At 37.1% G+C, this 16,115-nt stretch overlaps 1 protein-coding gene and 1 long non-coding RNA gene across 2 annotated transcripts in view; both read left to right on the top strand.

The window, feature by feature from the left end:
* TEX10 (testis expressed 10) overlaps positions 1 to 16,115 on the top strand; it is a 51,154-nt gene that overhangs the window by 1,451 nt on the left and 33,588 nt on the right. The window contains exons 2-7 of the mRNA XM_027740552.2: positions 1,644 to 1,832; positions 2,649 to 3,355; positions 8,660 to 8,903; positions 10,935 to 11,047; positions 11,873 to 12,111; positions 14,906 to 15,041. Coding sequence (XP_027596353.1) covers positions 1,653 to 1,832; positions 2,649 to 3,355; positions 8,660 to 8,903; positions 10,935 to 11,047; positions 11,873 to 12,111; positions 14,906 to 15,041 — 1,619 coding nt within the window. The 5' untranslated portion in view covers positions 1,644 to 1,652. The remainder of the gene's footprint in view (positions 1 to 1,643; positions 1,833 to 2,648; positions 3,356 to 8,659; positions 8,904 to 10,934; positions 11,048 to 11,872; positions 12,112 to 14,905; positions 15,042 to 16,115) is intronic.
* Positions 3,372 to 6,649, top strand: LOC120324517. Its single transcript, XR_005565882.1, has 2 exons — positions 3,372 to 5,200; positions 5,953 to 6,649. It is a non-coding gene; the product is annotated as an uncharacterized LOC120324517 (long non-coding RNA).

Genomic DNA, 16,115 nt, shown 5'->3' with positions numbered 1-16,115 from the left:
CCTTAAAAGAACTTAATTGACTTTGTTCAGGCATGTGCACACCTGTATTGTGAAGTTATTAATGCTAATTGGGAGCCAAACATTTCACCTTGTAGAGTGAGGCTTCCTAGATATCTCCGTTAAAGCAGGCCTTGTAAGTGAAAATAACATTTATGTCAAAAGCTTCTAGCTATTTCTATATATCAAGTAGTGAAAAATCCTGTAATTCTTTCCTAAAAGTTGCATGTGGTAAAAATCAAAAACTTCTAAACCCATAATTGTTATAGTTGGGACACAAAAGGACCCTTTTGTTTTGGCACCCAACCCTAAGTTTTTAAAAGCCTGTTGTGCTGATACGTTACTTATGCTAAATTTGTACTTTAGTTAAAGTGGTCTTACATATAACTTTTTAAGATGGCATACGAAAAGCAGAAATTAAGTTGTAGTCAAATGTTTGTGTAATCAGTTGTTTAAATTGTTTTAAAAGAATAGAAAATTACAGTTTAACTTAAAACATTCTTGAATTATTATCCTGATGACGTCTATATGAAATATTCTAATACAGGACAAATTTCAGCTTGAAGTCCATTGGGAAAACCAGCTGTAGAATTCTATTTTCTAGAATTCTAGAGTGAATAATGATCACATCCACCAGAAAAGAATCGTTGCTTGGATATATAATTTAGAAATTTCTGTGTTTGATCAGCTGTATTGTTGGGGGTTTTGGGTTGGACTGGGGGTTTTTTTTGCTAGGTTTTTTTTTTATTTTAGAAGATTAAATAAAGGAACCTGTGGTGTAGTGTTTATTGGGGCTTTTTGGTGTGTTGATGTTTTGGTTTTCTTTAACCTGGTAGAAATAAGAGTATTTCAGTATCAAAGCAGATGAATCAAAGCCAAAAAAACATTTAGAAACTTATGTGGGTTTTAATTTGCTTTGGTTATTGTACCTCCATTCTAGTATATCTGTACAATTAAAAAATGTAGTGACTCAGACTACCTTATTTCGTATGCCTTATTAAATATGACTTTGTTTCCCAGTCTCTTTTTACTCTATATGTGCCCATTTAACCTCTTCCCTCACTCCCCCTCCTTCCTTTTATCATTTTTTAAATGCACAGACTGGATTTTTCAGTGTGTAGTGGAAGTTTTCTTACATTTGTGGCCTGCTGTTATTGGTGAAGGCTTGATTAAGCCCATGATTGTACCTGTGCAGTCTGTGCTGTTAGTGATGGACTTGGTAAGCGATGTCCAAATGAAACGAAGCAGTTCGCTGAGATCCTTGCCTTGGCAAGAATCAATTATGTAAAAAATTGCTTCGTTGGGAGGAACTTTTCTAAAAGAACCGAAATCAGCAACTTAAATCTGATAAAGCAGTGGCAGGTGATGTGGCAGATTTTTTGGTGATGTTTTTCAATAAATTAGTTCTCAAGGCAAAGACAGCCAAAGGAGCAGCAGAAGGTTTTCAGGACACTAGAATAACAGCTGCACGGAATCAGTCTGCATGACTGTTTAGTCTGGCATCTTGTCTCAGAAGTGGACACTAGTTTATGCATAGAAAAAAGAATAAAAACAATAACCTTTGTTAGGAAGTTACTGCTCTTCGGTGGAAGAGTTATTTTTGTTGTGTATGTTGTCAAATTAAAATTCTGAATATCTTTTTGCAGAGAATCAGAATGACTAAAAAAAGGAAACGTCAGGAAGATTTCCAGAAAGTGAAATTTAAAGTTGGGAAAAAAAAGCCTAAACTAGAGAATGCAACTGATACTACCTTCAAAACAAAGGCCATACAAATTCCAGAGCAGCTTAAAGAAGATGGAGTGCTTCCTACGCAAAATAGAAAACTTAACATCAAGGTATAGTGTGACATTGCATTCTGAAATTACAGAAAATTACTTGTCATTTACCTGGGTTTACTAGGTTTACCAGAGTTTAGGAAAAATATTTATTTTTAAAAAATCAAAGAGACTCCAGCAGGGTATCTGAATACAGCCTTGTTGTCCTTGACAATAATCTGACCCGTGAATTTAACGACTCAGTTTGCTGGACCACCATGTAACTCAGGGGAAAGGTTTTCATCAGTATGAAAAACCAGTGACACATTGATATAAGTGTCTAGGATTAACGTTCAATTTTTGAAACCCTTGGGATCATAACTTAAAGAGGCAGGGTTTTAAGAAGCAGACTTCCTGAAATGATGTTTCTAAAGAATCTTTTATTTCTTGGGGGGTGGTGGTGGTTTTGTTTTCCTTCCTTTGCGTTGTCTTCTGTCTCTTGCAGCTCTCTCCTTAAACTGAAGAAAGTTGTTGAGGCTGAGATTTTGTAGTTCTGCTTTCGAGAACAAGAGTGAGAGGACTTACTTTTGGTCATCCCTCTTTTGAGTCAGTAGGGTTGTGCATAAAGTTAAGAATGAGGAGTATCTAATGACCTGAAGGACAAGTCATAGTATCTTGTTTTTCCTGTCATTGAATTCTGATGATTTGTTCATTGCTGTGCTTTAAACTAATACTGTGTTTGTTCTCAACATATTTGCTGTTATGAACAGCAGTACATCATTAGAATAGATTCTGTATTTTTTGAGTGTTTAAGAAAAATGAGCTGGAAATAGTTGGGGAAGTTTAAAGAGTTTCAAATAATAATGATAGCAAGTATGTATGTTTGTTTCTTTTTAGGATCTGCTTTCACAGATGCATCACTACAGTCCTGGGGTTAAGCATAATGCACTTCTTGGACTCAAAGACCTCCTGTCTCAGTATCCCTTTGTAATTGATGCACACCTTTCCAATATAATAAGTGAGGTGGCAGCTGTGTTTACAGACAAAGATTCTGGTGTCAGAAGAGCAGCTGTTCACCTGCTGCAGTTCTTGGCTTCAAAAATAAGAGCGGAACAGATTGCTCCATTTTTTCCTTTGGTAAGTGCCCATCTCTCTAGTGCCATGACTCATATCAGTGAGGGAATTCAGGAAGATTCATTGAAAGTCTTGGACGTTTTATTGGAAGCATACCCAGCTCTTCTTACAGACCGCAGTGTTATATTGTTGAAGAATTTTGTAGAGCTTATTTCTCACCAGCAACTCTCAAAAAAACTGAAAAGCAGGGACAAACTTTCCTGGATGCTTTCTGTTAACCCAAATCGCAGAGTAACTTCTCAGCAGTGGAGGTTGAATGTACTTACCAGGCTCAAAAAGTTTCTCCAAGCAGTGGTAGATGGATCCAGTGAAATAGAGGATGAAGGGCTTCAAGAGCAAAAGGACAGCCCTCATTCTGTGAGGAACCCAATATGTATAAGTTGGAAGCTCCATGCAAATAATCAGCAACATATACAGCTGTTTGAAAATGGTGGCTTACGACCAAAGATCAACTCATCATTTAGACTGAGGTGAGAAAATGTTAACTAATTTGGGAATTAATGTCAATTTCGTGATCACGATTTAATTTGTTTGTTGTGGGATTGTCCCTTAGCTGTATTTTAGGACCTTTAATGTAATGTGCAGTCTTACTGCACAGGCTTGAAAATACCTAGCAGGTAACTGTGCTATGTGTATATCATGAACTTTCCAATTATAAAAGCTTTATTTTATGCTATTCGTAACAGTTTTGGATGACCAACTCTATTAGGGTGTTTTTGGAATGCAAACTGACTACTTGCAGGTTGTTGCAGGATATCCAACAGACCTAGGGACAAGCAGGCAAATTTCTTTACATTAAATGTAAGCTTGTTTATGATAATGAATTTTACTGAACTTTTGTACTTTTACCTTCAAGAGTCTATCATAAGCTTAGAAGTCTATTTTCTTTGACTATAGCTCCTTTTAAAAAGTACAGCATGGTAAGAAGTGTCTGGTGGTATGAAGTTCTGCTGAATTTCCAGTTCTAGATATTTTTAATCATGGGGGTTTATACCTTCACTGTGGATAAAAGATGTCTCATCTGAGACAGGCTGATGAATACGGAAGAAAGCGTAGTGTGCTTAGTGACAGAAGTGTCTGGGGGTTTTAGTAGTACTCTAAACAGATGTGAGCTGAAGTTAAAGGAGAAGTAAATAATTGTTTTTATTTCTTTTGCTCCTTTCTGATTCATCTGCTAGAGAGGAACCTCCCATCCCGCTTTATGGTACTTTTTATAGGTTGGCATCTTCATGTATATGCATTACTGTAGATATTAACATACCTGCTGGTAGGAGACCTGGAACAATGACTTGAAAAATGGAAGCAGGTTAGCTGTTACCTGTAGATACCAAGGTGGTTTGAAGAGAAACCACAATCTTTATTTGACTGCTGGAGAAGACTGAATAAAAGGTTCATTTTAGTGGTTATGTGTGAAATTCCAGTAGTGAAAAGTTGCTGTGGTGGTTTTTGTATTTGCCACTGAAATCTTTTCTAATAATCTAAAGATGTTTAACTCTGTCACTTCCAATCCCAAATTCATCTAGGAGATCAGTGGCAAAAAAAGGTTATAAACCCCACTGCCTAATCCATTGCTATGTCCATCTTATATTTTTGAATAAGTGAAGTGCAGGAGGAGAGGTGTTCTGTTTGAATAGCACAGGTGTTAGCCTGAATTAGCAAGTGTTTCCCATCTCTGTCATGGAGAGACAGACATGACCATCCATTACTGTTCTCCTAGGTTTCCTTTCTGTAGGTAGCATTACTTGTGGGAGGTATAGGCAACATACTAAGCTCAGTAAAATGTGCAGTTTATTCTCATAAAAGTGGTTTTTAGCATAGGTGTTCAGTCATGACCAACAGTATCAGCTGCAGGTAAAATTTTATCTGGAAACTAGGCTGGTGAAACCACCTTAAGGCAGGGGAAGGGTTCAGTGCTGAGCACAAAACAGTCTTATCGACTTCATCTTTGCAGTCAGAAGCACACAATTGTGGACCACTGTGTATCAGAGGATTCTTGTATTGTGCCCTGAGTGATATGCAGTGTGTGATATACCATGCTCTGTAATAGCTGAAGATGCATTGTATCCAAGGTCTAGGAAAGTAAACTTTACATCTGGTATCACCTGAACTGGATTCCGCTTTTCTGAGGAACTAGATTTTGGTGAAACGTCGTGATCCACTTCTGGTTATAAATACTTTCAAAAAAGATGTTTGCAAGCATGAGAAGGAGCCAGAAGAATATAAGGAAACATGGCTAGAATCCAAGGCGAGATTGGCAAAGCAAGCGGATGGCAGCAGAAAAGAAGAATAGAAAATGGAAGGATCATCTGCAGAAGGTACTAAAATGTTCTCATTTTATTGCAATTTTGTGTATTTTTGCTATATTTTTCACAAAGGGCCAGTACAGCTTGTTTTAGTGGTTATGTGTGCAATTCCAATAGTGAAAAGTTGCTGTGGTGGTTTTTGTATTTGCCGCTGAAAACTTTTCTAATAATCTAAAGATGTTTAATCCTCACTTCCAATCCCAACTGTGGCCTTTTATGGGCATTCCCAGGCCTTTGCTGTGGCCAGTACTGCAAGGACAGAAATTAGTTCTAATAAGAGGTGCAATACTCAGACAATGTGTGTGTGTGTATGTTTAAAGAAGTCCCAAACCATAAGTAACTATTTGCAGTGTTGTGTGCGTGTTGATGGCCTCATCACTAATACTGCAAGTAAGTTTCAACTTAGTTCTTTAAAAAGTAGGCTTCCAAACACCATAACAGTATGCTAAATTTTTAAAGTTCCTGTATCTTTCTAATCTTGCAAGTTCATTGGGTAGGGATGACACCTCATTGATAATCTAGTGGTTATGAAAAGAGATTTTCAGAATCAGTTTGGGGTATTAATGTTTAATAAAAAGAATAGATTCCGAGCTTCGAATGCTGGGTGATTCAATGATGCAAGTCTTAAGACTTAATTATCTTCTGTTGTGTGCTAGGTCTTCCTACTGTGTGTAAATTAAAATTGCAGTGAATTAGGAGATTGTTAGAATGTATCCTCTGCATTATGTGCTGACTGTGCTGTTTTTGCATCAAACTCATTTCAGGTGTGGAAAAATGGAAAGCCTTCACAACTTTTTGGATTGGAAGTGGTGCTGGAGAGAAACAGTAGACCTTCAGATTCTGCTAAGAAAGGGCAAAAGGAGGCTGGAGAGAAAAGCAAAGACTTGATAGGCCGAAATGGAAGCATATTCAATACCTATATGGTGTGACGTGTACATCAGATAGAAATGGAAAATGCAGTTCACTTGGTGTACTGGGTGTTCGCTGCAATCGGCAGTACACACAGAAAAGAAGGACAGTAACCTGGCTTAAATTGCAAGCCATAAAAACTTACGAACTTCCACTTACTTTTCCTATTTTAAGGAACAGCAAGTTGTTTCTTTATTTTCTGCTTCTTTTACACTTTCTCGACTTTGCTTTGCTGAATTTTTATCTTCTTAGTCAAATGACAGATATTTTACACGTTTTTCATTTGTTTGGTCCTGCTTTATAAAAGTAGCGGCATTTTAAAGAAAAATTACATCTTAAGGGGTATGCAAACGCTTTGCAACCCCTCTCAACAGTATTTCATACTGATATGAAGCTAATATGCTTTGTAGTGTTTCTAAGAGCCACCTTACTATTAAAGAATAGTGATAACAGATATGTGACAGATTAATTGACATCAAACCTTCCCAGTTCCAGTGAACCTGTATTGCTAAGGATATTGTACTGATCAAATAAATACTGGATAGATTACTATATATTTTGTCATCATCTGTTACTGGCACTTAGATTTTATTTACCACTTTTGTTGTTAACTTTGAATGTGTGGCATAGTCTTATCTTGAGAGATAGGGGCTTCTTTTTCAAGAGTGCATGAAAACTGAACTAAGTATTCTTACCCAAATGCTTTCAGCAGCTGGGAGGGAGTATCTCTTTTGGCATGAATTCTTCCATTTTCCATTACTTGTTTCAGAAAAGTACTGAAACGGTGTGTGTGCTACACTTTTGTAGGAACCTTCAGGTGTTGCCAGCTTCTTAGGTTTCAGGCCCTGTTCACTATTTAATGGGGAGATTTTTGTGTTCCAGAAGTAGATTGCTAGAGTTCCAGAGTTCTGCTGTAATATCAGGTATTCCTTGTGGAGAAATTATGAAAGACTACTACTTCAGAGCCATTTCAGCCAATTACTGACATTTCAGACTCTCAGCTGGGTGTGTAATCCTGTCATGGCATAGCATTTACAGGACAACCACACTTTTTCAATGAGGTCATAGTCTTGGCATCAACTGGCTTGTCCAGTGATGCTTTAGAATTCATTGTGGTTATAAGCGGAAGGTGGGATTGGTCTACTGTGTCTTAAGATGACTGAGGGTTAAAAAGTAAGATAGAAGCATTCATCCTAAACTCTTTACTGTAAGAAACTGGTGTCTGTTGCAGTGTCTGCAGCATAGAAAGGACATAAAGCAACAAAAAAGGGACAAATAAACTGATTTAAATTTACTAGATATGTTGGTTGCTGCAGTTAATAAATTAAGATAACTGATAGTTGTAGTAAGTGCTAACAATATTTTTTTTTCTTATGGCCAGTTATGTTTTCGCTTGTCCATTTATTTTGTGGAGCTTTAAATTCTCTCTCCTATCTTGCCTGCATTGAAAAAGAGCTTGTATTTATCTCACACTTTCTTTTTATTCCTTTTTCCTTCACCTTTTACAGTTTGTTAAAACCTAGGGGGTTTTTTGTTTTAGTCATTTTCTTGAGATACCAATTTCAACCAGAGAGAAATGACAGAATAAAATTTTCTCTTACATGCATTTTGTAGATGATTGCAACAACATGAGAAATGTAGCTTCATAGAAGGATATAACTAATTGGATAATTTAGAAATGACAGGATGAGTTTGGAAAACTGCTTTACCTCCTTCAATACAATATGAAATTAAAATACTTGTAAACAGAATTTCTCAGCATGTCTGTATAAAGAAAGCAAATAGTTTTCGGATCCTATTTTGAGTGTATATGTAAAGAAAAATCACTTGGAGAACACTGAAATAGAAAGGAATTTAACAGGAGGCTCAGTGTACCAATTTTATGTATGTTATGATAGGAATTCCGTGCTATGAATTAGAAAAAAAATCAAAACTATATCTTCATTTTTTTAATGTCTTTAAATGATCTTATCACATAATTCTAATAATTTTCCATCTAGTTGCTTTCCAGAGCATTATGGCTAAACATCAGGTCAGAACCAAAGTTATATTTTTGCAGAAATATTTTTTCCCTATTAATATGAAAACCATTGTGTTTATTATAGCTGGAGATAGTTATTACCTGTAATAAACCTCATGCCTTTGACAATACCTTCTAGTCAGTTGGATTATTTTGCTTTAAGGAGCTTGAAGATTTTTTTCTATTTTGTTGTGCTGAGTACAGTCAATTCTTACCTGTTGCTTGAAGGTAATATGATAATGCAAATCATATTTCTCCACTTAATAGACTTTACATATAACAATGGGGAAAGAAATACTGAAATCTAAGAAGTTATTACAGAGGTCCACAAACTTGCAGAGAAACTGGGGAGGTTTGTTGTAAATGGTTTGAATTCCCTTTCTTCCATACTGAAATATCTAGCAAGAAAGCCAGCAAAAAATTTAATGTGTTAAGAAAGTAATTTTTCCTGTTATTGAGAAATCAGGGAAGTGGTATTACTGTAACTTTTTTTTTAGAGGTGTGATCTTTATCTTTTATCTTTTTTTGCTTCTGTTGTTTAGGTCTCTGACAAGTGTAATGGACAGTGCAGAAAAAGGCCTGTCCTCGGCTGAAAACTTAAAAGGTTTTATTGAGATAATAATTCCATTACTGATTGAGTGCTGGATTGAAGCATCTCCTGCACAATCAGCTCCCATTCTTGGAAACCTTTTGGAATCAGAATCTCAGCAGCTTATGCAGCAAGTGCTTAGTATAATACATTTGTTGTGGAAGCTCACAAAGCGACATGATGGAACATACAAAATGGTAAGGGAGAAATGATCCGTGGCGTAATGATGACAGTTCTTTCTGTTTTGATTAGGGACTAGTGATTTGGTGATTGGAAGTAGTGAAAATACTTTATTAGGAGAGAAAAAGCCTAGGTGTTGAGTAGAATTTGAATTTGGATTTTGTTAAGTCTCTTACTCTAGAAAAGAATCTGTTGAACTGAGCAATGAGTTCACTTATAGTCTCCAGGAATCCTCCTTGACAGACTGCAACGCAAAAGCTTTTGAAACTGTAAGTGATATTGGAGAAGGGGAGCATTTTGTCTCCCAGATAACCTCTAGAATATAATTTTGAACAAAGTGTAGAACAGAGTTTGTTCCTTGTTTCTACGTGTTGAAACATTTTTTTATGTGTGGGTGGAAATGAACAAACCCTAAATGGTTGGAAAGCTAGGAGGTAAAGATGGTGTGAGATCCTGTAATTGCTTGGTGCAATTTGTGTTGCTGTGTCATGATTGGTAGGATCATAAGACATCAAAATCAAAACCTAAATAAGCATTTTGGAAAATATTCTTGAAGTTTTTTGACCTAGTTATTTTCTGTCTTTTACCCTGATAAATGAATTCCTTTTTTTTTTTGGGGGGGGGGGGGTGGTAACTTTTGCTGTTCTTCCAAAGATTTTGCATATTGAAAAGAGAACGTGATTTCCTACTGAGAGTAGTTGGAAGGAATGTCTTGACAACTCGTTGCTTTACCTGTGTGTACAACTGTAGGTTCCTTTGCTAAACAAAAAGCTACACATAGATGGCTTATTGGAAAATATTTGTGAAATCATTATATTAGACTAAAGTTACCCAACATATGTGACCTGAGTGTGTCTGAACATACATGTTCAGCGTGTCTGAACAAAATATGCTGTTCCCCTTGTTCCTTTTCCTCTTTTCTAGAGGGCCTCTTGGAAGCAGGCAAAAGGCAGGGACTTGACCAGGTGATTGTCTATGGCAGACTACTGCCCCTAGCCTTTTCCTTAAGGATACTGCAGAGCTAATGCCCTTAACCATAGAGTGCCTGCATTTTGGTCACATGAAAGACGTGCTCCTGTGTCAAGATGTGAACTGTTTTGGATACACACACAGTTGAGTTATAACCTTAGGATGTTTGAGGAGGGAAAAAAATTCTGAGGTTCATACAACTTGGTTTTTGTGGAGCATATTTCGTTTTAGATAAGATAAAGGGTTTATTTTGTCTTTTTCTTTTTAGTGGACTTTATATACAAAATACATTCAAGTGGCTCAGTTTCGAAATGAAAGCTTTGCTTATTTAATAGCTCTTGGGCTTACAGGCCAAAGTGGAAAACTCCTCTGAATATGCTTAGTGGAAAGCTATTGATCTTTGAAATAGTTTAATGGCCATCCTCTGTTCTTAATAGTTGAATATCTAAAAGATTATTCTGCCTGATAAATTTGATAGCAATGCAGGCTTTTTAAGTGAATTCTGCTAGACACTTTGTAGAATGGGGACTATGAGTGTCTGCTAACCCACAAAGTAAAATTGTTTTAAAATATTGAATCCTTTTCTGTAAGGATAGCTTTTCTACTGAAAAATGTTTTGTCAGTGGGCTTTCAAGTACAAGTACATAAATGGTAGGGAAAGATAAAAGCAGTATTGGAATGTATCTTAATGGAAAACTCAGGACAGTCACTGCAAATTAATCAGATTTCACTGTGATTTTAAGTACTGATAAATTGATACAAAGGCACTTTCAAATCACATCTATAACTGAGTTTAGTATTGCATATATCTACATTAAGAAAATATACTGGTCCAGTTGGGATTAAATGTTGCTCAGCTTAATTTACATCATCATTTCACTCCCTTGTTTTGTGGACCTGTGGGTTCATGCACAGGACTTCACATTTGCATCTGAAAGTAAATATATATATAAAATTTGGAAACAGAAGCTGATGTTCCTGTTTTTTATTCATTCCAGTAATGGATTTTGGAAAATGATTGTGTTGATATATTTCACTTACTCCCATGTTTTCTGTCTATCATCTGCTTTCCTTAACAGGAACTGTGGCTTCGAATGAATTACCTTGTTGATTTCAAGCACCACTTCATGCGTCATTTTCCTTATTCTGTACAAGAAACAGTAAAACACAAAAAGAAAGATTCATTCAAAGGGTAAGGATAAAATCAACATTGTGTAACAGCTTTTAATTTCATAAGAGAACTGAGGCAATGTGGAGTCATATGCTTTATCGAGTATCAAGGTTTTAATGTTGGAAAAGAAAACTTTTTATTGTGTATTGGTCGAAGATCTGTAGAAAAGTTTTTATAGGAAGGTAGCATTGCTTTCAATTGGAAAGTTTTGGTTGTTCTTTATAAAAGTATTGTATAGGAAGTCATCTGAATAGCCTCCAGTAGAAACTGAAATGCTACCTTGGGGAAATTATTGAAGTCTTTTTTTTTTTGAATATATTCTTTTATTGAACTCTTGATCTGGAATTTGCATATTACTGAATGATGTTTGTGTTAGTCTAACTAGTTTCATATTTCTGCGTGTTTTCTTCAGTTGACTGCTGAATTACATGAAAACATAGTTCAAACATTTTTTTTCATGTGCAGTCTTCTAGAGTTGCATTACAGGGCTGGGTAAGCACAGCTGGGAGGCGAGATGGGACACACTGTGGTATTCCTATATGGCAAAGCATATAGGAGAAGCCTATATGGAACAGGAGAAGCCAAACTCTTACGCATTTTTTCACTACTGAGTTATCAGAGTAGATGCACTAATTCTGTTTTTGTGCAGGCCAGTAGCAGGTTGTCTCCCCTCTCAGCTCCCAGATGTGAGACTATATTCATGCAAAGTGTGTTCTGAAATAATTCTGCTCCTTTGCAGTCTATGTAGAACACTGCTGTGTGCACAAGGGGTATCAGCTGCTGTCCATTTTTATTTCAAAAATAATTTTTTGAAATATTTCTGTTTTCCCCCCCTCCTCCCTTTAGCCACAAGAACTGTATGACATCCTCAAACAATGTAGACCATCTTTTACTGAACTTAACCTTGTGTGACATAATGGTTTCGCTAGCAAGCACTTCAACTCTTCAGACAGACTCTGGTTGGCTGGACATGATAAGGAAATTTGTGACAGATACTCTTCAGGATGGCAGCAAGCTGAATAGCAAACAGGTGAACAGATTGCTTGGTGTGACTTGGAGACTAATGCAAATACAGCAAAACAAAGGTAAGATGAATAGTTTCTGAAAAACAAAATTATGCACTGACAGAGAGCTTGAATTATTCTAGCGTTTTCAGCTCGCTGCAGCTTATCCTCAGTTGTTACATCATAATGTATTTTGTCATAGAGCTAAATTGAATTTCATGGTAATATCCCTGTGTGTATAGCATTGAAAACTTTATTTTTAGGAGTGCTCTCATACTGTTGATAAGCAAAGTATGAATATATTTTTGTACCTGTTTCCTGTTTTTACTTCTGAAGATACTCTTATAAATGGGAAGATGAGCTTTATGTTGAAGAAGTAATTACTAGGATGTAGAGATGCATGATACTTTAATAGTCCAAACCTTTTTTAAAATCATTAACTGGTAGACTCAGTACTGTCAGATGACCATTCCAGTTCTTTGATGGTATAAAATGCCAGGGTAGTTTTGATGGAAGTTACTGTTGAATCTTTTCCAAGGTATTTGATCTGAATCCTTTTCCAAGAGAAAATATTTCCAGCTGTGACTCGCAGGATCAGTACAGTATTTTGGCTTGCCTCTTTCTTTTTAAGTACTACTTGGCTATATTCCGAATGAGACCATGTCTATTAAGTGGTTGAAATAGAAATTCTTTAAGAAAGGAATTTTTCAGTAAATTTAAAAGTGGCAGTAGTCTTTTGTCTTACCAGTCTGATAGAAGTGAATTCCACAGCCACACAACCAAATAGTTAATAGAAAATGCTTTGCCCTTAGCAACAGATTTCATTGTTAAAGTTGCAAGATGAAAAATGTCAAATGTCCCTCAAATATATTTTGGCAGTTAGTCCTTCCAAATCCATTTTAATTGGGAATCTGTCTATTCCTATGTCCCTGGTGACAAAGATAATAACTAATAATTCCTATCTGCACTTCAAATTTAGCTTTGTGTTGAAGGGAAATAATAATCGAGAGTCAGAGCCTTTCTCACTAGCTGAGCTAAGGTAGAGGAGTTGCTACTCAGGAGAGCAGTTTCCAAACTATTGTTAGACTTAAATCAGATACTTCAGGCTTTTCCTTTAATGAAACACTGATTTATTTTTTTTAACTTTGTCAGCCAAACTTTTACCAAGTAGTAGATAATGGCTTGTGTTTTTCTACCCCAACTGGCCATTTTAGTGCAATACTTTTCCTCAGGAATCCAGAAAATAAATAAGCACTAAAAAGAGTTTAAATTAAATTGTGAAAGATTAATATGTATGCGTCTTCTCTGCTGATCCTGTAAAGGTTCAGTGAGAAATTGGTTATCTCACAAATCTCTGTCTGTGAATGGTTTATCTCATCCCTTCAACATAATCCTTGTGCAGTACTAAAAACCTGACCAGATGTCAGATTACAGTTAATCTACTAGCTGGAGAGAAAATACAGCCTTGACATGCTGGAAAAATGGCCTCATGGTTCAACAAGAAGAAGTGTGGAGTCCTATACCTGAGGGGGAACAAGCATGTACCTGTACATGCTGGGGGCTGACCAGCTGAAAGTAGCTTGGCAGTAAAGGACCAGGTGGAGCCAGCAATGGCCCCTTGCACAAAGAAGGCTGGTGATGTCCTGGGCTGCATTAGGAGTGTTGACAACAGGTTGAGAGAGGTGATCCTGCCTCTGTTCTGCACTGGTAAGACCACTCCTGAAGTGTCCAGTTTTGGGCTCCCCTGTACAAAAGAGACGTGGATATATGGAAAGATTCCAGCAAAGGGCCATGAAGATGATGAAGACACTGGAGTATCTCTTCTGTGAGGAAAGGCTGAGAAATCTGGGGCTGTTCAGTCTGGAGATAAGAAGTTTCAGGTTCTCATCAGCATATGTAGATATCTGAAGTAAAGGTGCAAAGAAGAGGGAGCCAGGCTCTTTCCAGTGGTGCCAGTGACAGGACAAATGGCAGTGGGCACAAACTGAAACACAGGAGATGCTGTCTGAACATCAGGAACACACTTTTCATGTTAGGGTGACCAAATGCCGTCCTTGAAGATATTCAGAAGTTGGACCAGATGACCTCAAGGTTCATTCCCACTTCAACCATTATGTGATTCTGTGGAAAAGACACTTCCTTTTTTTTTCTGATGGTGCTCTAGAAATTTTGTACTTTGTATTGTCAGATAGTACTGCAAAAAAATTAACTCTTAATTTGTTTAGAACCTATCTGACATTGGGGAATATAAAGACCTGGACGGGTATGTGTTTTTTAGAAGACAGTGCAAAATTAAAAATGAGCCATTACAATAAAAAAAAAATTTTAGTACCTTGCCAGTGGCCTCTTGAGGTACGTATTTTCTGATTAATTAGCCAGGGTAACTTGGAGCCAGCTGGTTCAGAGACAGGGAGAGCTAGTAAGGTTAGTGTGTATAGCAGGGAGAAAGGGATAATACAGAGAGAACTGAAGGCACTGTGACAGTGAGGTTTGGGGGAGCATAGGTGAGGAGTAAAGCGAAGGCTGTTGGGAGGTTATTGCACTAGGGGAAAAGGATGTGGAGATAGCTGTGGAAAGCAGGAATTTGTTGGTTCTCAGCTACCACGCAAACCTGCGCACTGTTTTGTCTTCAAGAAGTTCTGAAGTTTTCACTCACGCGTTGTCTCTATTATTTTGTCTGGCTCTTTCACAAGCTACACAAGAAGGTGGTGTTTCAATGGTTTAGAATTCAGTCAAGTGGTTACTTTAAAACATTTTGGTACTTCCCTCTGGAGTTTAATGTAGACAACTGTAGATAAAAATAGCTCTTCTATGTATGTATAAAGTCAGAAGATTAAGAACTACTACTTCAGATTTTTATACTTTTTTTTTCTAGTGGCAACAGAACCCTTGATAAAAGCAGTATATACACTATACCAGCAAAGGAATCTCCTCTTTCCAGTTCGTACATTGCTTTTGAAATTTTTTAGCAGAGTTTACCAAAAAGAAGATTTGAGGAGTCAAAGAATCAGGTAAAAAAAAATTGCATACTCTTTTTCATTTCAAAATAGCATATTTATTTCAGAAGTGAGAATACCGAATTTGTATGTAGATGTTATAAAACTTCATTTTGAATCTGTTTTGACACTGTGTCACTGAAATTTGAAAGTTTGAGTACTCTGTGAGATGGACATGTGTATTATCTTAGTTGTCTGTCTTAGCTAAAGTACTAGATAGATCTTCATGATGAAAATTTAACTGGAAGTACACAGCTGCAAGCTTATTGTTTCCGGCTGTGTGGTGGTCAGTAGATGTGTCAAGAGTGTGCAGCTGTAGCCATAGAGCATTTCCACTACTGCAGCTTGTGGTCATGGACTTGTGACTTAGTGCTTTTGCTGGTTCTGGTAGAGCCTGTCTAGCCTTTTGTACTTTTTTCTCTGAGAAACGTATTCTGTTGTTTTGGGTGTGTGGTTCCAAAGAGACTAGGTTTAAGAAAGTGTCGTTCTGGGCTCCCAGTTTCGTGCATCTATTAGATATCTGTCTTGCTTCAAGTAAGAGAAGATCATTCTCTATATTACTGTTATAACACTTTTTCATCATCAGATGTGTCCAGATTGTCTCCAAATCTTAACTTTTCCGGTAGGTATTTTTCAACCAAGTCATCTAGTTCCAGCTACATAAAAACCTTAAACACAGATCAGGCTGCATCAATCTTAGCTTGTTTGGGAACTGCAAAGGGATGTAAGATCCTAGAATCAAAGGACGGTTTGTGTTGGACCTTAAAGTTCATCTAGATCCACCCCCCTGCCAAGGGCAGGAACACCTTCCACTAGACCAGGTTGTTCAAAGCCCATCCAACCTGGCTTTGAACACCTCCAAGGATGGTGCATCCACAGCCTCTCTAGGTAACCTGATCCAGTGCCTTACCACCCCCACACAGAAGAATTTCTTTTTAATAGATGATCTTAAACCTTCTTGCTTTCGGTTTGAAGCCATCATTACAGGCCCTTGAAAAAATTTCCTTCCAGCCTTCTTGCAGGTCCCCTTTAAGCGCTGGAAGGCAGCTCTAAGGTCTCTCCAGAGCCTTCTCTTGTCCAGGCTGAGTA

This window comes from Pipra filicauda, unplaced genomic scaffold (assembly GCF_003945595.2).
Source record: "Pipra filicauda isolate LSUMZ 115617 unplaced genomic scaffold, ASM394559v2 scaffold56_size3634133_pilon, whole genome shotgun sequence".
Lineage (NCBI taxonomy): Eukaryota > Metazoa > Chordata > Aves > Passeriformes > Pipridae > Pipra > Pipra filicauda.
The sequence above is the reverse complement of the archived record's forward strand: the minus strand, read 5'-3'. Positions and strand labels throughout refer to the sequence as shown.